This window comes from Myotis brandtii, unplaced genomic scaffold, assembly GCF_000412655.1.
Source record: "Myotis brandtii unplaced genomic scaffold, ASM41265v1 scaffold802, whole genome shotgun sequence".
NCBI classification, from domain to species: domain Eukaryota; kingdom Metazoa; phylum Chordata; class Mammalia; order Chiroptera; family Vespertilionidae; genus Myotis; species Myotis brandtii.
The window spans coordinates 1,372,493-1,395,386 of record NW_005371230.1 but is presented as its reverse complement, the minus strand read 5'-3'; the positions used below and the strand labels follow the sequence as shown (position 1 = coordinate 1,395,386).

Here is a 22,894-nt window from a genome sequence, read left to right as displayed (position 1 = left end):
CCCCACCCACAGGGCCTCCCAGCCCCCACCCACAGGGCCTCTGGACCCCACCCACAGGGCCTCCCAGCCCCCACCCACAGGGCCTCTGGACCCCCACCCACGGGGCCTCCCATGCCAGGAGGAAGCACGGCTCACAGCCCATGACCACAGAGAGGCTGGAGGGCCTCGTCCCCTGAAGGCGTGCAGCTGCCTGGACTTCCCCCTGTGATGCAGGGCTCGGGGGCCAGCTGTGGGCAGTGTTGCAGGGCTTTCCTCCATCACACAGGGTCCCGTTCCTCCCCATGTCTCCCTCAGGGGCAACCCAGCTACAAGGCGGCCGCCTTCTAAAGATCCCGTGTCATGGCCAGGCAGACACACTGATGGTTCAAGTGTTGGATGATGAGTTGTATCTTGGATGCCTAGTCACCCTGGACCACTAGTCATGTGACTTGACTTTCAGACACTGGTTTGGTGGCTCATCTTCTTTTCTGCCCACTCACCTCCTGGAATCCTGGCCATGATGTTCTTTCAGATGCGCCCACCCTCAGATTTGAGCACATGTTAGAGTCATAGGGTCCGGGGGGCTAAAATATCCTGTGTCTGGTCTGACCCCAGGTGTATTTTAGGAGCCCTAGGTGGGTTAAACGTAACTGTTCTAAGAGTTCCGTTGCTTGAAAGCCCCCTGAAATATGGGCAGATCCAGGGGACACAAATGTGCTGTTTAGTAGTTGCGTCGCCGCATAAAGGGGGCTTTGTGGCAGGAGGGGGGAGAGACAGATGCGGGAGAGCACCCCCCCGATGTTGAGCCACACGGTAAACATTTCTCAGGCACGTGAAAGTGTAACTCGCGTCACCACCGGGGGTGAAGGTTAGCCAAACTCGCTGTCTTCGTTATATTGATGAAACAAAGCCGTATTGTCTCCGTTTTTATAGGAATCTGAGGCATGTTTAAGAATCTGTCAATAACATTCCACAAGAAAACAATAGCCGTTTGTTGTAAAAACGCAGGCATTCTCCTGCAGTGATGCTGGTCCCGCCAGCCGGAGGAGGACACGGTATCTAACATCAGCAGCCTCCCTTGTCGGTCTCCCCCGGCGACAAAGTACAGCTGTTCCCATTCCAGCCGCAGCCCCCTGCTACCAGGACGTTGGATAGTAATGATGGAGCCCAGAGACCATACTCTTCAAGAAGCCGCGTTCCTGGTGCTATAAAGGGACTTGTACTTGGGTTAGGACAGAATATGTTTCAGGAAAAGATTTAAATTTCCCATTGCAGGCTTTTGCAACTTTTCACTTATTCACAATAGAACGGAACATTTTTGTTGAATCTGGAGTTACCATGTAACTTAAACCCGGGCTTTCATTTACTGGGTTCAGTAGTTTATGCCGGATGAGTGAATGGGGTTTTATCCTCTAAGTTCTTCATGTCGTTCACTCTGTGGCCCCAGATTTGACCTTGGCCTAAGCGATAGTGCAGCGTGAGTGTAGATGGAGACCAGGAGGAGGCATATTGCGCTGCCCCTCCGTGTTCACGCGATCGGAGGGGCGATGGTGAGGCCCCAGCCAGCACAGGTCCCGAGGGAGGCTGGCTCCGGGACACTTACTTCCCGGGAAGGCGTGCAGATGGCCATTTCTTCTCTTCCAGAAAAGACTAAGACACAGATAAACATTAATTACAGGGACACACAAACCTAAAGGTTTAAAAAAATATATAGGGAAAAATATAAAATGGTTTTTCTCAAATTAAGAACAAAAAACAGTATTTTGTTTTAAAAATCAGCAAATAATGCTAATATTTTATTATGTTGTCAGTTAGGGTCAAAAGAGGAAAAAGATGAAAGATGAAAAGTGGAAGAGGGAAGAGACGTGGAGGTAACTGCCCCCCACATTCTGCTCTGGGGGCAGTGGGGAGGGGCACAGTGAGAGGCTCCAGGGGCAGGAGTGGGGGAGACGGACCCACGGGCCCTGGGAGACGGGGCTGGGCTGCGTGTGCCTTTCAGATTCAACATTCGCTTGAGCTGCTGATAGCCAGGAAATGTTCATCCATTTGTAAAGCTCCCTGAAATTTAAATTTGCAGTCTTGCGGTTGTTTTGCTTTTATTTTTAAAAGGTAAAGTTTATTCCTGAAAACAACTTACCTGCTTTGCTATTTTATTTTTATTGATTTTTCTTTTTTAGAGAGAGAGGAAGGGTCGGGGGAGATAGAGAGAAACATCAGTGATGAGAGAGAATCATTGATTGGCTGCCTCCTGCACGCCCCCCACCAGGGATGGAGCCGGCAACCCGGGCCTATGCCCTGACCAGGAATTGAACTGGTGGCTTCTTGGTTCCTGGGTCGATGCTCAACTGCTGAGCTACACTGGCCAGGTTGCTTTTAGAGAGAGAGGAAGGGTCGGGGGAGATAGAGAGAAACATCAGTGATGAGAGAGAATCATTGATTGGCTGCCTCCTGCACGCCCCCCACCAGGGATGGAGCCGGCAACCCGGGCCTATGCCCTGACCAGGAATTGAACTGGTGGCTTCTTGGTTCCTGGGTTGATGCTCAACTGCTGAGCTACACTGGCCAGGTTGCTCTTTTATTTTCAAATGTCAAAGTTGATTTCTGAATTAGAGATTTGTTTTACGGTTGAATTCTGAAGGTTTTACCCAAATAGGAAGAAATTACTTGGGCTTTAGAAATTTACTTTGACACAGTTTGAGACACCTATTACTAGCCATTTCATAAAATCAAGCAGAATTTTTAAAAAATCAAAATAAGAATTTTGCCTCCACTAAGTTTAATACTTCAGGGACCCATCGACTTCACTGATAAAGCCCTCCCCACGTAAATGGAACTAACCAATATCCAAAGTGTTCCCAGTGTTTTTATCAGACACTCTCAGTGTCACAGTCCTAGGAGCCCAAGGCCGAGGCTGTCACTGTGAGGAGACCCTGAGCAGCTGCGAGTCCAGGCCCCTTCGGGGCTAAATCTGCATAGCCTCTGGCCTCGGAGGAGGTGACAGGGTTCTCCAGGGCCCCTCCCACCCCAACACTGTGCCTGCTTCATCCAGTGGTTTCTTTCGCTGCACTTCATCTTCAAATGGCCTTAGGGTGAAACTGACTTTATTTTCTTATGTTCCTTAGGACTTTAATTGTTTGTTTAGCAGCAGAAAACATTTACTAAACTCGCACTTGGGGAAGTATGTTGTCTGCACAAAGTTTACTTGTTTGAAGAAACTGTGGAAGAGTGAATCCGATGGCATTGGTTTTGTTTTCTCAGATGATACCTGTCACATTGAAATAACTATAGATTATTAAATGTTAAGAGCCCAGTGAGCGGAGAGCCAGTGTTCTGTGGCTCTTCTCTGTGGGAAAGACTGCGGAGAAGGAGGGCTGTGGGCTGTGTCCAGCATGGACCCTGGGCCGGTGGTGGGAGAGCCAGGAGTGGGAGAGTGAAGATGCTGACCATCGCTTAGGAGGACTGGGTCATCCGGTTGGGCCCTTCAAACACAGTTAGGGTCCATGACGTCCTCTGACATGGGCGGCCAGGTGAAGTGCAAGGACATTTGGGAAGCAGACCCACAGGGTAGTATGTCAGCCACTGAAGACTATTCAGTGGGGGTTGACAAGGGAGCTTGCCTGCCCTTCTGCCTTATTCCTGGACTTGAACTCATTCAGCAAGGCAAGCAGTTTACCCCACTCATAACCCTGACAAACGTAGAGTAAATACACCTCGTATGTTTAAAAGAGAGGAGAGACTAACCACACGATCCAGATGTCACAGGGCACTGACCGGTGTGAGCAACAAGGACTGCCGTGTAGGAAGGCCTGCCCGCTGCGGCCCGGGCTGGGGTTGCAGACCTGCTGCAGTAAACTCGGCCGCAGTGCCCTGTAGGAAGGCCTGCCGGCTGCCGGCTACGGTCCAGCCCAGGCTGGGGTAGCAGACCTGCTGCAGTAATCTCGGCCGCAGTGCTGAACCCCAAACTCGGCCACAGTGGTGAACCCCGTAGTCCCTGTGCTTGTTCCTCTGCAGGTCGTTTCCCAGTGCCCTGGCCCTTTCTCAGAGCCAATCAGGGTGGCCTGTGATGAGGTTTGAGTTCTGCTGGCCGTGAGGTCACCCAACAGACTGAAAGCAAAGAGGCATGAAAGTGATGGGAAAGGGCCTGGGGGAGGTGGGAGGTGAGAGGTGGGAGGCGGGAGGCCGGAGGCGGGCGGTGAGAGGAATCCCGGCTGGAAGTGGCTGGAAGAGACAGAGGAGCGCTCCTCTCTGAAGGAAGATCTGACCTGTGAGAGTCAAGGGCTGAAGCAGTCAGCCAACTAACCCAGCCCAGACCAGTCCCTCCTGCCTGTTGAACTTGTACTCGGTCATTCTTTAACTTTTTTCCTTCTCTCTTTTTTTTTTCCTTTTAACAGAATTGATAAAAAAATGTCTGGAGGCCAGAGTGGCTATGAGCTTAGCGAGGCCAAAGCCATTCTCACGGAACTGAAATCCATCAGAAAGGCCATCAGCTCAGGAGAGAAGGAGAAGCAGGACCTGATGCAGGTATGTTATGGGGCACTTGGCCAAGTCCAACCACTACTTCCGGGCCCAGAGACTCCCCTGGAGGCAGTCTTCATCCGCCGAGTGGGGGGCCTCCATCACCCTTCCCTCCGTGCGAACCGGGCCCGGAGCAGATGGTTCCGGCTCCCGCGCTGCCTGGGAGGGAAACGCTGCCCCCGAGGCCCCTGACCTGTGAGTCAGTGGGTGGTGGGTCCTGGAACCACATGAGGAGATTAGCATCCGTGTGCGCCCTGCGGCTCACGAAAACTTCAGGTGGGATCCTGACCAGCAGGGTTACCTAAGCCCCTGGTCCTCGGCCTGGGACACGTGAAGGGCATGGCACCTGCCATCAGGAGGTAGAAGACCTGCCTTGCAGGGCGGGATCTATGTGAGGATCTTAGAAAAGCTCCTCCGCTCAGGTGGTCGTCCGAGTGGCGTGGGGATTGCTGACCCTGCAGGGGGTGGCTGGGTGGTCACCTAGGGGGTCTGCCGGTGGCAGGAGAGCCCCTTGCTACTCCTGGAACCTCAACATACAGGTCTCAGCTCCCAGTGACCCAGCCCTGTGTGTGGAAACCCAAAAAACCACCCCCATGCAGTGATCAGCAGTCTGCATTCCGAGTGTCTCCACTTAGCAGACAGCCGAGGGATCTCTGCCTCCTCCCCCTCCTTCCGTCCACGACTATCACAGCGCTGAGGATTCTCTGTATTCCAGATATTTGGCGTCTTCCCCAGCCCAGTGAGGCTTTCGTCTGTGTCTTTGGGAAAATGTTAGAACCAGTGGTGATGTTTGCTTTCCTAATAGAACCTCTAAACTTAAATATGATATTCAACTACTTCATGCCAGTTTTCAAAATGCTAGCTGGAAATAGGTAAATATTCTTGAACCCATATAATTTTGCATTTTGGCAATGTTGAAATAATTTGAGAGATCAAATAGGGAAGACAACAGTAATAATAACAAATACTTAAAGTATTGGCTCTGTGCCAGGCAATCGCTGTGCCCCTTGTATAGAAACAATTCATTTAATTATCACAACAACCTAAAGATGGGCCCTTTTATTATCCCAATTTACAGACAAGGAAATCACGGCACAGAACAGTTAAGTAACTCACTCACAGTCACACAGCTGGTAAGTGACAGGACTCCAATTCACACCCAGGGGTCTTACCATCATCATAACACATACAGGACTTTATTTGGATGTATTCTGCTTTGGCTTCACAGTGGTCCTGCTGATTAAATCAATAGTTTCTGAAATGCACATAAAAAAGCCACTTGAAAAAAGTTAATGGAACTTGAACAAATTTATAGTTGTCAGCAATGTTAGGTCATCTTTGATTCTTCCTATAAACTTTGGGTTTATACATAAGCCAGATTAAAAAGAAAAGATTCCGTTTTAATTTCTCCAGCCTATAAAATAATTAATCAGTAAATACAGAAATCAACAGTAGAGCTGAAGTGGCATTAGTGTCTTTGACTTTCAAACCGCTTTGGCCACAACACACAGTAAAAAATATATTTAATGTCAAAACCCACTCACACACAGATACCTTTCCTGTGGATACACACAGAACAGACTTCACAGAAACATGCCTGCTCTTCGTGCCAGTAATGCACTCAGACTTCCTTTCCTAGGCCCTTCTGTTTCTTAAAAAGCTAGTCAGGACCTAGATTGACCGAGTGCATTGTCGTCACAGGCAGGTTTGGAAAATGCTAGTCTTTTCGCTGCACAGATGGAAAAGTTGGAAAGACTTGCCAGCGTCACTAAGCAATTTCTGGGTTCTTTTCTGTGACGTATCATTTGATGTGACCATTTAAGGCTTGTCCCTCTCGTGCACACATTTTGTATAAATATCCCTTTGAAAGAAGATAGAGAAAGTTAGGTAAAAAAATATGTATCAGATACCTGATGGTTCTAATTTCTTATTATGAGAATTTTAAATATCAGGGTCAAGTGTTGGTTCTTCACAAAGTTGGTAAGTTTCTCACCATTTTTACTAGTGTTTTGTGAGTTTGTTTTGCGTTGGTGACAGTTTAGCTAGTTTTTCCTTTCTCAGCCTTCCGCTTGCTCACACCTCCCGCTAAGGCCGCCCAGTCTGTTACCCCCGGTGCTGGCAGAGGCGCATGCACTTGACTTTCACTCTCCCAGCCAAGCGTGTCGCCTTCACAGCGCCGCGCAGTCGGCACAGACGGGCTCAGATAGTCTGCGTGTCTCGACCTCTGGGCCTCAGTTTCCCAATCTCTGACATTACGGGAGCCACATAATCCCTTGGGTCCGGTCCAGGTGTAGAATGGTGCCATGCGAGACGCCGGCTAAGTACATTTCCTTGCTGAGTCTCAAACGAGACTGCATTATAGGATTCCATGCTTCCCTAATTTCGACTGCATGAAGTGAGTGGTTCTTATTAAAATAGAGGCTTCTTTAGAATGAAATTCCAAAAATAAGAAATATCTGAATTAAATATAAAGATACCATTATTCGCAGGGTGAAGAACTCCCAGGCTGTCTTGGGAAAGTTAAGATAACTCATTTCATATGCTCTCACATACTTCCAGAGTCACATGTGTATGTGCAAAATTATATTCTGCTCTTATTTTTTCAATAATTTAAAGTGCTAGGTACCCGCTAAAATAAAGTCATTGTTTCTTCCATGAAGATTCGTTCTTTGCATTTACTTCTACTTACGCGTTAAGCTTATGGAGTCCCGTGTGTTTCCTGAACAGAGCCTGGCTAAGCTGCAGGAGCGGTTTCACCTGGGCCAGAGCATCGGCAGGTCGGAGCCAGACCTGAGGGCCAGTCCCGCGAACTCTCACCTCTCCCTCTCCCGACAGACCCTGGACGCCGGGTCCCAGACCAGCATTTCCGGGGAGGTGAGCCACGCCCGCAGGGTGTGCTGTCCCGTTCGGGTGCCATCAGCAGGTCTGCAGTGAGTCCCCGGTGACTTGCGTGTTCTCTTAGGCGCCTTTGAATTATGTGCTGTGACAGTAAAACAGTTAGAGGTCAACAGAGGGCCTGCCTGTTTGAGAAATTAATTTCTGAAGTTATTTACTTCACATTGTATGCAGCTGGAAGCTAAATGATGGAAAATTTGGCTCCTGTGCTAAGTGAGGAAATTAGCTCCAGTCCATAAATTTTATTGACGTGTGCACCTTCATAAACTCCTGGGCACCAGAAACATTTACCTGATCTTTTTAACCTTAAGTTTAATGTGTGGAGAAGATGCTGTGAAAGTCTTTGAAAGACAGACAAGTTTGCATTAAAAAGGCGACGTTTTGTCCCTACGGAGACTATAGAGTAGTGCCTTCCCCAGACTCTCCCACCCGCGTCTCAAGGTCAGCACCGGTGTCTCAAGGTCAGCACCGGCTCCTTCGCTGTCCAAGGACTCGGACTTCCCAGAAACAGAAGCAGTTACCTTCCTTCCTGAGCAGATTCATGGACTTTTTCCCTTCTGTTTTTCACTAGATCGGAGTGAGAAGCAGATCCAATTTAGCTGAAAAGGTCAGGCTGAGTCTACAGTATGAAGAAGCCAAAAGAAGGTGAGCCTGGGCAGGGTGCAGCCGGCGGCGGGGCTCCATCAGCGGGGCTCCCTCCACCAGCGCGGCTCCAGGCTCTCCTCCGCGCCTGCAGTGCCATCTGCTGGGCGCTCCCACACGCTCTTGCTCGGGCTCCCTGGCGTCTTAGAAGTCAGGGCTCAGAGCCCCTCTCTGCTCTGTTTCTCCTTTCCCCTCCCCGCGAAGCCGAAGAACATGGAGGATTCATGAGAAGCGTGGGGACGAAATGCCCCCGCTCTTCGGAAGCGGGGCGGTCTGAGCTTGCACCATACTCACAGTTAGAAGTGGCTCAGGTTCAGGACTGGGGAGTGGCGCACGGGCCCCCGGTAGACAGCGTCCAGCACGCGCCTCAGTTTGGGGGGCTCCTGCTTATGTCCTCGAAGTCCGAGGTGACTGCCCAGTGCCTAGTTCCCGGAGAAGGACGAGAGATCTTCCTGTCTCACTCCCCGGGACTCTGCGAGGGGAAGCATAAGGGACTCCCCGTTCCTGCCTCGTAGGCAGACGCAGCTTGTTTCTGTGATACAGGGCACCTTGCATGTTTTGAGGGAGAGCCATACTAAACGCTTGATGTCGTGATTTTCCTTTTAAGATTTTAATAATGCTATTTAGGAAGATGCAGGGTGGGCTGCATCATCACTCAGCACGGGACAGAGAAACCTGTCCGTCGCTCCGCACAAGCCTGGAGCCTCACTGAGAGAACCTGCTGAGCGCCCGGTCCCGTGGCTTTTTTTTGGTGTGTGCACGGCTGTGTGATGGTCATTTATAAGCATCACCAGAGTTCTGAGAGGCTCTGGCTTAACAGCGTGATTACTTGATCCCCTAAAGCAGTGGTTCTCAACCTTCCTGATGCCGAAACCCTTTAATACAGTTCCTCATGTTGTGGTGACCCCCAACCATAAAATTATTTTCGTTGCTGCTTCATAACTGTAATGTTGCTACTGTTATGAATCGTCATGTAAATATCTGATATGCAGGATGGTCTTAGGCGACCCCTGTGAAAGGGTCGTTCAACCCCCAAAGGGGTCACGACCCACAGGTTGAGAACCGCTGGCCTAAAGGCACTATTTGCCTCTGTGCAGCTCTGTTAGGAACGTGACTCGGTCCTTCAGTTTCCTGGAAGCACCCTCGGCTTCGCTCCACAAATTACTAACCACGGGAGCTCGAGCAAGTCACTTGGTCTCTCCCAGCAACACTTTGCTGACTAATGCTAATGCCTGTGAATTTGTCCCGGGAAGTGGTCCGTTTCCCAGGTCAGGAAGTGTTTTGTGGGCTTTATCGCCTGCTCCTCAGTGCCCAGGCGGAGGCTCGGACACTTGGTTTCGTGGCCCCGGGCCATGGAAGCGGCTGTGGGAGGGTTGCAGCCCTCAGGCTGTGAGCACACAGGCGGTCAGCAGTCAGCCTCGGGTCTGCGGTGGCCACGCCAGGCCGTCAGCCCTTAGCACCGGGTCTGTGCTGGGCCACACCAGGACTTGTGCCTGGTTTTCTAAAGAGACAGCCACACTCAGGATGAACCTGAGAGCCAGGCCCGTGCTCCGGGTTCTGGGGGCTTGGCCCGACTTCCCTTGCGGCAGCTGGAGCGCTCGCTGCACTTCGGTCCCGACCAGTTCCTCCATCGGGAGCTGGCACAGCACTGCTCCAGGTGTCCCCGCATTTCCTGTTTTGTCCCCCAGATGTGGTGCGCCCTCTCCAGATAAAATCCACACCTGCCTGGTGCCGGTCAGGGTCAGAGGCCTCTCCTTCGTGCATGTTGCTCCGGGGTCAGCTGGGTAACTGGGTCCCATCGAAACGTGAGGCTGGTTCTTCCCTGCGAGGGGGGCGTTGCTGTCCTCCCTGATGCGGGCTCTTGTTACAGTGACTAGCCGTGCTGACGCGGGGAATCGCGAGGGTTTGTGCGTGTGTGGGAAGCGCTGTTTCTTCCTCGATCCTGAATGAGTGGAGGCGGCTGTGTCTGGAGGCCTGCTCTCTCCTCCAGCCTTCGCTGTGTGCCTAATGAAGCTAACAATGCCATGCTTAGTTAGCATTTTGATGATTCATTTTTTCCGAACGTTGAGACGGTTGTGTGGTTGAGTGGCTCCAGCTGAGGAGTAGCTGATGGTACATCCATCGGCGATGCAGACGGTGGGTGGGATCAGAGTCCGTGATAGACACGTGCCCATTGGAGGCGGCGACTTTACTTTTAACGAAAGCAAGAAACTTCTGGCACGAGGATGTGGAACTGCTTCCATCTTCGTCCTGATAACGTTTTCTGTTTGTTCACCTTTTTCCTCCTCTTCTACAGCTTCTTCCATAAAAAGGGAAAAACAGAATCCCCCTTTCTGGGTTTCACATTCTGGCGTGCTCTGGCGCAAGCCAAAGCAGTCCTCTCACACTTTTTACAGGACACCAGCTGTGTTCACAGGTGGTCTTGTGCCATTGGTCCCCAGGGCCCCGAGCCTTTGACCTTGTGAGCCACTGGCGCCCTCACCGAGCCACAGCGCGGTTATTGTGCAGGTGAATCAGGAGGTCACTTGACCATCTTGACCAGGGGTCCTCAAACTTTTTAAACAGGGGGCCAGTTCACTGTCCCTCAGACCGTTGGAGGGCCGGACTATAGTTTAAAAAAAAAACAACTATGAACAAATTCCTATGCACACTGCACATATCTTATTTTGAAGTAAAAAAACAAAACGGGAACAAATACAATATTTGTATTTGCATGTGGCCCGAGGGCCGTAGTTTGAGGACCCCTGATCTTGACCATCGAGTGGAGGGCTCTGCACAGTGAGAAATGCCGGGTCAGGCAAAATTATGAAACCGGCCAAGTTTCCCTTCGCTGCTTTCCTTCCTCCTCCGTTGCTGTCCCCCCACTCACACCTGTTGTCACTCCAGTGATGCAGCCAGTAGGGCTGTCTGCTGCCGAGCAACCAGGTGCCTGTGCGCAGAGGAGGCCAGGCCGAAGGCAGGGATGCTGGCGCTGCTGCGTGCAGCGTAGACGCTAGCCCAGCAGGGAGGGGTGTCGCAGGACGCAGCCCAGGGGAAAGCAGTGAGGCCCTGCCCGCTCTCGGTGCCGTGGGGCCGGGGTGGGTTGACTGTCTTAATCCCGCTTTGCCCACCCGCCGCTCTTCTCCCTCCTCCTTCCCTGCTTGGCTCGTGTGCCAGTTCCCCCAAGCCACCCTGGGGACAGCGTCTCACCTCTGTAACGGTGGCACTCAGGGCACCGCAGCTTTTAATGGGGGCCTCCGGGTCTCCTCCGCCACCTGCCAGGGTTCCAGAGCCCCCTGTTTTGGAGCTTCTGCATGCTGTGACCTTCACCCTTTTCTCAGAGAAGGGGTGTGCTCACCAGACTTGAAAGGTGGGACAGTGACATGGTGACAGCTAAGCACAGAGCCAGGCCCAGAGACTGGCCAGGCTCACACCCCTGCGAGGCTCACACCCCCTTAGTGAGGCTCACACCCCCGGCGAGGCTCACACCCCTGACGGGGCTCACACCCCTGCGAGGCTCACACCCCTGCAAGGCTCACACCCCCGGCGGGGCTCACACCCCCTGCAAGGCTCACACCCCTGGCGAGGCACACGGGGAATTTAGCATCCACCCGCCTTAGCCCGTCTGTTTCCTCCTCTTGGAGCTCTGCGTTCACGCTCACCTCTCTCTGTTCCAGCATGGCCAACCTGAAAATTGAGCTGTCGAAACTGGACAGTGAAGCCTGGCCCGGGGCGCTGGATGTTGAGAAGGAGAAGCTGATGCTGATTCACGAGAAAGAAGAACTTCTGAAGGAGCTCCAGTTCGTCACTCCGCAGAAACGCACCCGAGACGAGCTGGAGCGCCTGGAGGCCGACCGCCAGCGGCTGGAGGCGGAGCTGCTGTCCGTGCGGGGCGCCCCCAGCCGGGCGCTGGCCGAGAGGTGGGTGTCCCCGGGGCCGGGCCGGGCAGGCCTGTGGGTGTGTCTCAGCCATGCTGGTGCCCTGCCCCTGGGCTTGGTGCTCTCGGTGCACTGTGCCCGGTGGCTCTTCCTGTCCAGCCATCAAGCACCCGTCCGCTGTCCCTCCGCGTCCCGAGTCCCGCAGCTCCTCCGGTCTGTGAGGATCGGGAAGGTGCCAAGGCAGATGCTGAAAGCGAAGGACGCAGAGCGTCACTGACCGCGGCTGGTAACCGTACCGTAAACCGAGCCCCTGATGAGCGAGGTTACCTGGACTGGGGGAGCCCCCAGGCTTCCTCTTCTGGGTTCATTACTCACAAGGATGCAAAAGGAGTTACTTCTCATTTCACAAGGAAGGTCAGCTCGCTCCCTGGCCCTCTCCCCAGGTCACAGAATGTCCTCGTGGACTTTGTCCGTTGAGACCCTCCTCTGCAGGAGGTGACATGTAAAGCGGTTTTCTCATCTCTGTGGGAAGGTGTGAATTGATCATTTAATCTTAAAAATCCGGTTCTGCAGTCAGATCAGCAGGACTGTTAGGCAGGGGACCCCCGGGTGTCGGTGTGACGGGCGCACATCTGCACCTGATGACTGACCGCCGACACCTGTGCCAGCCGTGGACCAGGGGGCACCTGAGCCACCACACACCCTCAGGCCAACAGGGAGGAGCAGTGTCCAGTCCAAGGTGACAGGAAAGAAACTCACATTCGTGTAATCCCAAGTGACGGGAAGTAACGTCCCAGTACCCAGCCGGACCCAGTCCCTCTACTTTTTGTACCTTCTCGGCTCCTTGCCTTCTAATTCCTTGTGCTCTATAGATGTGTAAGGTCATGTGTCTACGTAATACCAAAACATTTGAGTTGGCAGCATGGCTCAGTGGTTGAGTGTTGACCTATAAACCAAGAGATCACAGCTCGATTCCTGGTTGCAGGCTCGATCCCCAGTGTGGGGAGTGCAGGAGGCAGCTGATCCATGATTCTCTCTCATCATTGATGTTTCTCTCATCTCCCTTCCTCTCTGAAATCAATAAAAATAAAACAGTGTGGTGGGGAGGATGGAGGAAGGGAAAAGTAAGTCTCTGGACATCCCAGGTTAGGTGGCATCGTGGGTGGACTTGCCTGCCCTGCGTCTAACCGCCTTGGGAGAACTGGCCTTTGTAAGTGAAGATGTTGGTCAAGATAACGCGCAGCCGCAGCCTCACACCTTAGGGAACAGGAGAGAGTGTGCCAAGGGGAAGCCTCTGCAGATGCCGTCCCTGTTCTGTCTTAAAGGGCCGCAGCGCCTCACCGGTCCCTCTCCTTCCCCTGGGGATGGAGCCCGCAACCCGGCATGTGCCCTGACCAGGAATCGAACCGTGACCTCCTGGTTCATTGGTCAATGCTCAACCACTGAGCCACACAGCCAGATGGATTTTACATTTTAGCGTGAAACACACTAGCGTCATGCTGTTGCCTCCTTAACATACCAGAAAGAGCCTGCATTCGCTTGTGCACTGTTTAGATTTATCCGTAATTAGAAAGGCTTCTGCTGCTCAGAAGACTCGGCTCTGAGGAGACATGGGGGCTTTCTCCAGATCTTCCTTTCATCTGTTTTGTATTAATATTTTTCCTTGTTGAGTTCTGATTTATGTTTAAGAGATTTAAAAAGTACGGCCTGTACTCCTTTTCAAAATCCACCTTTGAAAGCTGTGAATTAAGAATTTACCACCCTTTGAAGTCCTAAACAAAATGACAAGAATTACTTTTTTTATTTTAACATATAATGAAATTGTGTTGGTGACACATCAAAGGAAAAATACCTATAAATAAAATATGGGCATGTTTTCTTACTGCCTAAAACATACATAACATTTCTAAGGAGCTGGAAATTAGGGAAATTTTCTTTTTCTTCCCAGGAGAGGAGTTAATGTTTATATCGCCACCTTGCAGGGTGTGAGGCTCTGAGCGGGCTGGTCTGTGTTGACGTCCGAGCGCGCCTCACACACACTCTCCCCACTTGGTTGCCTCCACAGCCTCACAGGCAGGCTCAGGGGGACTGTGCTCCCCATTGCACAGATGAGTAGGCTGAGGCCTGGACGAGTGGCTCTCCTGAGGACGCACAGCCAGCACAGCCCCAGCCTGGACACCGTGGTGTTCCGCGTCCCCTGCCGCAGCCCGTGCACCCCCTGAATGGCTCGTTTCCATGACGTCTGAGGGCCCTGAGATGACGCAGCGGCCCTCGGACAGGCTCCTAACTGCATAACCTGGGAGCTGAGTGTGTTTTCAAATGGCTTCTTCGCGTACACACTTCCAGAACATCTGATTTTCACAAACCCCCGACTCCAGTGCAGTGAAGCCAAGTGCACGGAGCTCCATGATGATCTGGTGCGGCGATGGCTGTCCTGCGGACGGAGGGGAAGTCATAGCTATGTCTCTCTCGCACAGACATTTGGACTAATTGGTTTCTTAATCACTAACGTTCCCATCGAATTAAGATTGGAATTTTTATCACTAAACATTCCTTTGGCACAGTCTCTACCTATTCAGTACCTCGGTGACCTTCTATGATTCTTGTCATTGCTGTTACATTGTTCTAGGACTGGGAGCCCAGCACGGGCCTGTGGGAGCCTGTGACCTCGGTTAGGGCCTTGTTTTCCTTCTCACTCTCTTTCTCTAATTCACAAGAGCATGAGGTTTTTCGCCCGTTGAAGGAAATTGTAGAAAACCAAATTCACAGCATCCTCAGTTATGCTAACGAGGTGCTCCTGCCCACTTCGCTTCCTGCAGGGGCTGCTCCCTCACCATCAAGTTCACCGGCGCCCCCCCACCTCGGGGCGTGTAATGTTTGTATGATAATAATCTTTCCCTTCAGTCTCCGTGTTTTCTCATCGTCATTTGAAAATATAAATTCATTTCTGTGGTTTTTTTCTAGATTGAAACTGGAAGAGCGAAGGAAGGAGCTGCTCCAGAAACTCGAAGAAACGACCAAATTAACTACTTATCTGCACTCAGAGCTGAAAAGGCAAGTCTCTCCGGTTCTCGGTTCTCGAGGGGATGTCCTTTCCTGACTGCATTCAGGAATGTTTTCGTCCACCTTTGATTGCTTTTCTCCTTATGTTCAACTGTTTAAAAGAAAGGATTGTAAGTTATACTAGTACAATTCAAACTTGAATGACCAAACTTAAGGTTGCATAGATTTTTCTTTCATGAACCTCCAGGTGGCATTTGAAACACATTTGAAATATATAGTGGGAAGCAGGTTTTTTTTAGCTTCAGTACACACTTAGGGAAATGACATATCTTGTCCACGTCAGCCCTTCTTTTGGGGGGGGGGGGGGGGGGGGGGGGGGGGGGGGGGGGGGGGGGGGGGGGGGGCGGCGGCAGCTACGTCCGAGAACATCGTCACTATTTAAACACACATAAGGGGAGGTGGGGGAGCCCAACTCTGTCAGCTCTGCTTCCTCACCGCGCCTCATTTCTCTCAGAAAGTGCCATTTGTTCAGCAAAGTGACTGCACTAGCACTTGGTACTGTTTACCCGTCTGTATTTTAAATGACATCCTTGCTTCTGGATCCCTGTGCGGGTAGATTTGCCGATAGGGATTTGATTCCCCCGCTTTTGTGTCTTTTGCGAGAGAGGGGTGGTTTTGAATAAGAGTAGGGTTACTGCTGAAAGAGTAGCAGAGAGCCAGGTTGCAGTGTTCATGAAGAAGCCCATCACGGGCTGTTCTGGCCTCACGGGGTCTGAAGAGCCAGCGGGGCTGGGCCTGGGCTTCCCGATGAGTCCAGTTTTGACCATCGTGCTTCTCCTCTCGCAGCCTCTCCGCCAGCACCCTGTCCATGTCGTCCGGGAGCAGCCTGGGCTCCCTGGCCTCCAGCCGGGGGTCCCTGAACACCTCCAGCAGGGGCTCGCTCAACTCCCTCAGCTCCAGCGAGCTCTACTACACCAGCCCGGGCGACCAGCTCGACTCGGACTATCAGTATAAACTGGACTTCCTCCTGCAAGAAAAGGGTGGTTACGTCCCTTCTGGGCCCATCACCACCATCCATGAGAACGAAGTGGTCAAGTCCCCCAGCCAGCCCGGCCAGAGTGGTCCCTGTGGGGCAGCCGCCGTGGGCCCTGCGCCCCCGCCGACCGAGGCCCCCAAGTCTGTGACGTCCCTGTCCTCGCGGTCCTCCCTGTCCTCCCTGTCCCCTCCCGGCTCCCCCCTGGTGCTGGAAGGCACCTTCCCCATGTCTTCCCACGACGTCCCTCTCCACCGGTTCACCGCCGACTTCGACGACTGCGACGTGAGCAGCCACTTCGCAGACATGGGCCTCGGCGACAGTCAGATCCTGCTGGACGCCGACGCGGGGGGCGCGTCCCAGGCCCTGTTAGAGGACAAAGACCTGCGAGAAGGCGCCAGGGAGCCGTTCTACGAAGGCGCCGCAGGTACCTGTGGGCGTCGCTGGCCTGGTCCCCGCTGGGCCGTCTTAAGGGGAATGATGGGAGGGTGACTTTTTCCACTTACACCAATGGTGCTAGTCCCCCTTTTCTTTTTTAATTTGCTTCGTCTAAGGAGTGTTTAGGTGATATCCCTAGACACTCTTCTTTATCAGATAGGAATCGCCTTCCCTGGGTGATGATTGAGTCACTGGTTTCTGCTCTGCGTGTGGCAGTGACCGGGACGTGCTCTGTGGACACGTGACACTTCGGGCAGCTTCCGGTTCTGGGAGGACAAGGCCGAGAGAAGGGCTTTCTGTGCAGAGCTGGCCTGAACCAGACGAGAACCGAAGCCATTAGCATCCTGCTCGTTAGTGCCGGGCTCGGTGTTCAGGCTGCCCCGGGGATTCTGTACGAACACGGTTTTGTTTCCGGCCAGACGCTCACAGACAGGATCCCTCTGCCTGGTGTAGGGTGGCCCGGGGACGGTGCCGCGCTGCCACCTGCTGGCCTCCGTGCTCCTTGCAGCCAGGCGGGAGGCAGCAGCTCTTCCTCACGTTCTGCTCAGACAGGAACACAGGAACGCAGACTTCTCTTTTCCGGGATAGTTTCCCTCTGCGGAGCCGATGTGGCTGCAGAGAGGACAGCGGTGCCCTGTTGGCACACGAGCACAGCTGTGGTCGAGGAGGGCGGTCTGCCATGGCGCTGGCCTGAAACGAAACGGAAGTAGCCCCCGCGTGGCCCCGGAGCCCGGTCCACACTGCACGCGTGACTGCCTGCGACACGCCAGAGCACGGCCTTGCTGTTTCAAGGAGCCTGTTTAATTGGTCTTCATGGTCCTAGGAGCCTAAGTATTACTTGATTGGCCAGTTCAGATGTTTAAGGAGATAGAAGAATCCATCTTGTTTGCATGGTTTCCATTCGTGAAGACAGAGACCCCGTCCGCCCGGGGCCTGGGGCGGGGGCAGAGGCGGGCACAGGAGAATCTGTGCGGCTCGTGTGCTGCTGCCTGGCCGGTGCCAGAGCCCAAGTCACGCTTTTCTGAAATAATCAGCCACGAGGAAATAGCGCAGGAGTGGGGCTCCCTCGGTGGCTCCAAAGTGCAAAGCCCGGGGTGCCAGGGGCTCCCCCTGGAGCCAGCCTCGCCTGCTCACATGGTGGCTGCCCCGCTGGCTGGCGTGTCCTGGCCAGCATGGCACCCCGTCTCCCCAGGGGTTGTTCCTCCTGGGAAAGGGGGAAGGTGCGTCCCTACTCCTGAGGGGCTGGAGGAGGATGCGTGTCCATGAGGCATCCAGCGGGCGGGCTGTACCCGCACTGGTTTATGGGAATTACGATGACGTGTGGCGAGAGGGGTCACACACTGCCTTCTGCCGCTCTTCTGTGCGTGGACGAAGGGCCTTCCATTTCTTGGTCGTGTCTCACCTTCGTGTGGGGCAGGTGGCTCAGCCAGGGACGGTGTCTGCCCCCTCCGTGCCCTGGAGTCTCCTGCAGGTGCAGCCGGGTTCCTTTTATACTCACTCTGCTCCCAGCAGTCCCAGGTGGTGACAGACACGGAGCTGGAATAAGTCCCCGTCCTTCATGGTCAGCCTCTCTCATTGTCAGAGTCAGTCTCAGGCCGCCCGGTTGCTCCTGGGACTGATCGATAAGTCATGTGTCACCCTCACCCCTCCGTGGGGGTGGGCGGAGAGAAGGCACTCCGTCCTCCAGGGGCAAGCAGTCCCACCGCCAGCCATCAGCCCGTCATCTGAAGCCGTAACCCCCAACCTCTTCCTGAGATGTACAGTCAGGACGCAGAAGCGGGAGCGCACCAGGGCCAGGAGGTAGAGATCAACGGCAAGTGGTCGTTGGTGCCAAAGACTCAGGAGCACAAAGGTTTTATTAAAAAAAAAAAAAAAATGACATTAGCTGATGAGCAATTCTCTATGTGGAGGACTTTCCCTCTCTGACCTCTACGGAGATGTAGGCCATGCGTGTGGAGAGGGGGAGCCGTGGGAGATGTAGGCCATGCGTGTGGACAGGGGGAGCCAGGGGAGATGTAGGCCATGCGTGTGGACAGGGGGAGCCAGGGGAGATGTAGGCCATGCGTGTGGACAGGGGGAGCCAGGGGAGATGTAGGCCATGCGTGTGGACAGGGGGAGCCAGGGGAGATGTAGGCCATGCGTGTGGACAGGGGGAGCCAGGGGAGATGTAGGCCATGCGTGTGGACAGGGGGAGCCAGGGGAGATGTAGGCCATGCGTGTGGACAGGGGGAGCCAGGGGAGATGTAGGCCATGCGTGTGGACAGGGGGAGCCAGGGGAGATGTAGGCCATGCGTGTGGACAGGGGGAGCCAGGGGAGATGTAGGCCATGCGTGTGGACAGGGGGAGCCAGGGGAGATGTAGGCCATGCGTGTGGACAGGGGGAGCCAGGGGAGATGTAGGCCATGCGTGTGGACAGGGGGAGCCAGGGGAGATGTAGGCCATGCGTGTGGACAGGGGGAGCCAGGGGAGATGTAGGCCATGCGTGTGGACAGGGGGAGCCAGGGGAGATGTAGGCCATGCGTGTGGACAGGGGGAGCCAGGGGAGATGTAGGCCATGCGTGTGGACAGGGGGAGCCAGGGGAGATGTAGGCCATGCGTGTGGACAGGGGGAGCCAGGGGAGATGTAGGCCATGCGTGTGGACAGGGGGAGCCAGGGGAGATGTAGGCCATGCGTGTGGACAGGGGGAGCCAGGGGAGATGTAGGCCATGCGTGTGGACAGGGGGAGCCAGGGGAGATGTAGGCCATGCGTGTGGACAGGGGGAGCCAGGGGAGATGTAGGCCATGCGTGTGGACAGGGGGAGCCAGGGGAGATGTAGGCCATGCGTGTGGACAGGGGGAGGCGGGGGAGATGTAGGCCATGCGTGTGGAGAGGGGGAGCCGTGGGAGATGTAGGCCATGCGTGTGGAGAGGGGGAGCCAGGGGAGGTGTAGGCCATGCGTGTGGAGAGGGGGAGCTGTGGGAGATGTAGGCCATGCGTGTGGAGAGGGCGAGCTGTGAGAGATGTAGGCCATGCGTGTGGACAGGGGGAGCCGTGGGAGATGTAGGCCATGCGTGTGGACAGGGGGAGCTGTGAGAGATGTAGGCCATGCGTGTGGAGAGGGGGAGCCGTGGGAGATGTAGGCCATGCGTGTGGACAGGGGGAGCCGTGGGAGATGTAGGCCATGCGTGTGGACAGGGGGAGCCAGGGGTCCTTTCCTGCCGGGCGCTAGGCGCTCGGTCTCTGATGCTGGGGGGCGGGTGGACCCCCCCACCCCCACGCGCGTGGTTCCTGTGGGGAACGCCTGCACCAGACTCGAGGGCAGTGCGCAGTGTGCAGTTCACGCCTCAGACTGGTTCTGGACAAAGGAAAGCCACTTCTTCATCAGACACAGGCCAGGGACTGTCCGGGGACCGTGTAAGTCACGGAGCCTCGGGCCACCACGCCCGCTGGTGTGAATAGTCCCCTCCTTGCTTCTCGGGGGGTTTTAGTTTGGATCTCAGAACCACCCCGTGTGCGTATTTTACACTTAACGTGTCCTGATCGGAAACCTCATGAGTGCCCTCTCCCCTCAGACGTGGAAAAGGCGGCCCCCAAGAGGAGAGGCGCGCACTTGCTCGGGGAGAGGACGGCGTGCGTGTCGGCGGCCGTGTCGGACGAGTCGGTGGCGGGAGACAGCGGCGTCTACGAAGGCTTCGTGAAACAGTAAGGCTCCTGTGCAGCGGGGGGCTCCCCCATCACCCCCACCCCCGAGCGCGTGTGGGTCACGGGCCAGGGTGTCCCGCCACCGTCAGTCGCTCCCGCAGCCTCGGGGGCAGCACTGAGGAAACGTGTGCCTGCACATGTCAGTCTGTGTCAAAGATGGTCCGCAGCCAGGGACAGACACGCATGTCAGCCAGGAAGGGACAGCATGTCACAGGGACAGACACGCATGTCAGCCAGGAAGGGACAGCATGTCACAGGGACAGACATGCATATCAGTCAGGAAGGGACAGCATGTCACAGAGACAGACATACATGTTAGCCAGGAAGGGACAGCATGTCAGCCAGGGACAGACATGCATGTCAGGGAGGGACAGCATGTCACAGGGACAGACATGCATGTCAGGGAGGGACAGCATGTCACAGGGACAGACTTGCATGTCAGCCAGGGAGGGACAGCATGTCAGCCAGGAAGGGACAGCATGTCACAGGGACAGACTTGCATGTCAGCCAGGGAGGGACAGCATGTCACAGGGACAGACATGCATGTCAGCCAGGGAGGGACAAGTATCTCACAGGGACAGACATGCATGTCACAGGGAGGGACAAGCAGGGGCTGTCCTTCCTCAAACACGTCTCCTTGAGACTTACCCTGACTTGGATGAGAATGCTGGAGGGGCTGGCCACCTGCGTAGCCATCAGCTCCCGAGTAGGTTTTGGGAGCTGGGAATGTGTGCAGGGGTGCAGTGTACCCCACAGAGGCACCAGAAAGTCGTTCCTCTAAAGCAGTGGTTCTCAACCTTCCTAATGCCGGGACCCTTTTATACAGTTCCTCATGTTGTGGTGACCCCCAATTTCATTGTTACAAATTGAACATAATTAAAGCATAGTGATCAATCACAAAAACAATATCTAATTATATATGTGTTTTCCAATGGTCTTAGGCGACCCCTGTGAAAGGGTCGTTCGACCCCCAAAGGGGTCGCGACCCACAGGTTGAGAACCGCTGGCCTAAAGGGTTGGAGACAGACCCTCCTGACAAGATGAGGGAGAGCTGCGTGAGTGTCCCCCGGGTGCTGGGAATTCAGGTTTTCACTCAAGTTGGTCCAGTGGCAGATGGTAACCATACCATCGAGCTCCCCATTAATGAGCCGCTCTCCTGCGCCCCTGTCTCCGGTTCCCAGACCCAGTGAAGTGGGAGACGTTGCCTACGGTGAAGAGGATACTGGCGTCGTCATGGAGACGGCGCAGGTGCAGATCGGGCTCAGGTAAAGCTGTGCACGGGTAAGGGCGGGCCTAGAATTCAGTGCGGGGACCACCGGCCTGGGCGCTCTCCTTGCTTCATCAGCTTCTCTTTCCACAGATACGATGCGAAAAGGGCCAGTTTCATGGTGATTATAGCACAACTCCGGAATCTCCATGCCTTCCTGATACCTCATACTTCAAAAGTGTAAGTAAACCAGTGAGGAGCAAATGGCGGCCATCAAAACCGTCCACAGGGGACATTTACACTGTCACCAAGCGGTCCCTCCGGCGGAGGCGTGGCAGGCACGGAGCCGGGCCGCCGGACCTTCCAGCAGCAGATAGACCAGAGGAAGGGAGAATGTGAAGAAGCATTTGGGGTTTTGATTGTTGTTCAGCCGATTCATTATTAAGAACAGGAACCAGGACTTTTTATCTCACTTTTCAAGCAGAAACTGTAAAACGCTGGGCTGCGTGTGGCAGGGACTGCGATGCTCAGCCTTGACCTCGAGCCCCAGAAAATGGCCTGCAAAGACGGGGACCAGATTGACGAGGCCTTAAAACAGCTGCTTTTCCTCCAACTCAGAACTCACTGTTGATTGCGAGTTACCGCCTGCGGAGTGTGCCTGTGGGGGCTCCTGGCCGCAGGCTGGAGGGGAGCCCTGCAGGCGAGAGGAAAGCACCCCCTCCTTTCCCTGTGCCATTCGCTCTAAACCACGAAGAACCTGTTTCCACGGGAACGTTTAGGGTCGCGTAGTGGTTCTGAGGCCGCTGGTGCATAGCACTGAGGTCTGGAGAAGGAGCAGCCCTCCCCTCCCCTCAGCTCTCCTGGTGCTGGTCCCCGGAGGCAGGGGAAGATGCTGCTGACCCCAGCCTCAGCCGCAGCCCCGGGCCCAGCAGGTTCTAGCGCTGAAGCTCCACGGTCAGTGTGGACATAACACACAGCCGCTGTGCCTTCCTCAGTCCGCGTGTGCGTTTGCAGAGTGTGTCATGGAGAGGCATCTCCTAGAACACGCCTCCCACAGGCCTGGCCGTGGGCGGGGAGGGGCTCAGTGGGTGTTCTCTTCCTGGGATTTAAAAGGAAGCATCTCGTGCAGTTTCCAAGATTTGTGAGTCCTCATAGAATGTGCGCTCAGGAACTTTACTTTAAGGTAGTATTACAAGTTGTTTCTCTCTAACTTCTGAATTTTGCAAAGCATGGAGTCTAACACAGGTTGTCATGTCTGATGCTTCTGAGATGCTAGACTGGGCTGTGGAAGTCCATCTGTTTTAAGTTTTGTCCCAGAATGCTCCTCGGCCCTTCTCCTCTGGCAGGACAATGTGTTGCATTCCGGGGACGTGCTCACCGCCGTCTCTCATTAAGGACTCAGGGTGAGGCTCTTGGGACCATGTCACCTAGTGGGTCCCTCCCTCCCCAGGCTCAGAAATCACTTACAGTGGAGCTGGCTGTACATGAGCGGGTGGGGGTTCGGCACGTCTGTCCCATGGTGTTGTCTGCCTTCGCCTCCTGCCACGTGCACTGGCTGGGGCCTGTGGGGCATGGCGGGCTATGGTCCTGGGGCGTGGCAGGCTGTGGCCTGTGGGGTGTGGTGGGCTGGGCCCCGGGGGAG

At 54.4% G+C, this 22,894-nt stretch overlaps 1 protein-coding gene across 1 annotated transcript in view; it reads left to right on the top strand.

Annotated features, from left to right (window-relative positions):
- The window catches only part of WWC2 (WW and C2 domain containing 2), an 80,419-nt gene that overhangs the window by 36,693 nt on the left and 20,832 nt on the right, over positions 1 to 22,894 (top strand). Inside the window, exons 6-14 of the mRNA XM_014531410.1 lie at positions 4,371 to 4,500; positions 7,222 to 7,368; positions 7,961 to 8,034; positions 11,688 to 11,930; positions 14,853 to 14,942; positions 15,738 to 16,351; positions 19,916 to 20,045; positions 21,227 to 21,310; positions 21,406 to 21,492. Coding sequence (XP_014386896.1) covers positions 4,371 to 4,500; positions 7,222 to 7,368; positions 7,961 to 8,034; positions 11,688 to 11,930; positions 14,853 to 14,942; positions 15,738 to 16,351; positions 19,916 to 20,045; positions 21,227 to 21,310; positions 21,406 to 21,492 — 1,599 coding nt within the window. The remainder of the gene's footprint in view (positions 1 to 4,370; positions 4,501 to 7,221; positions 7,369 to 7,960; positions 8,035 to 11,687; positions 11,931 to 14,852; positions 14,943 to 15,737; positions 16,352 to 19,915; positions 20,046 to 21,226; positions 21,311 to 21,405; positions 21,493 to 22,894) is intronic.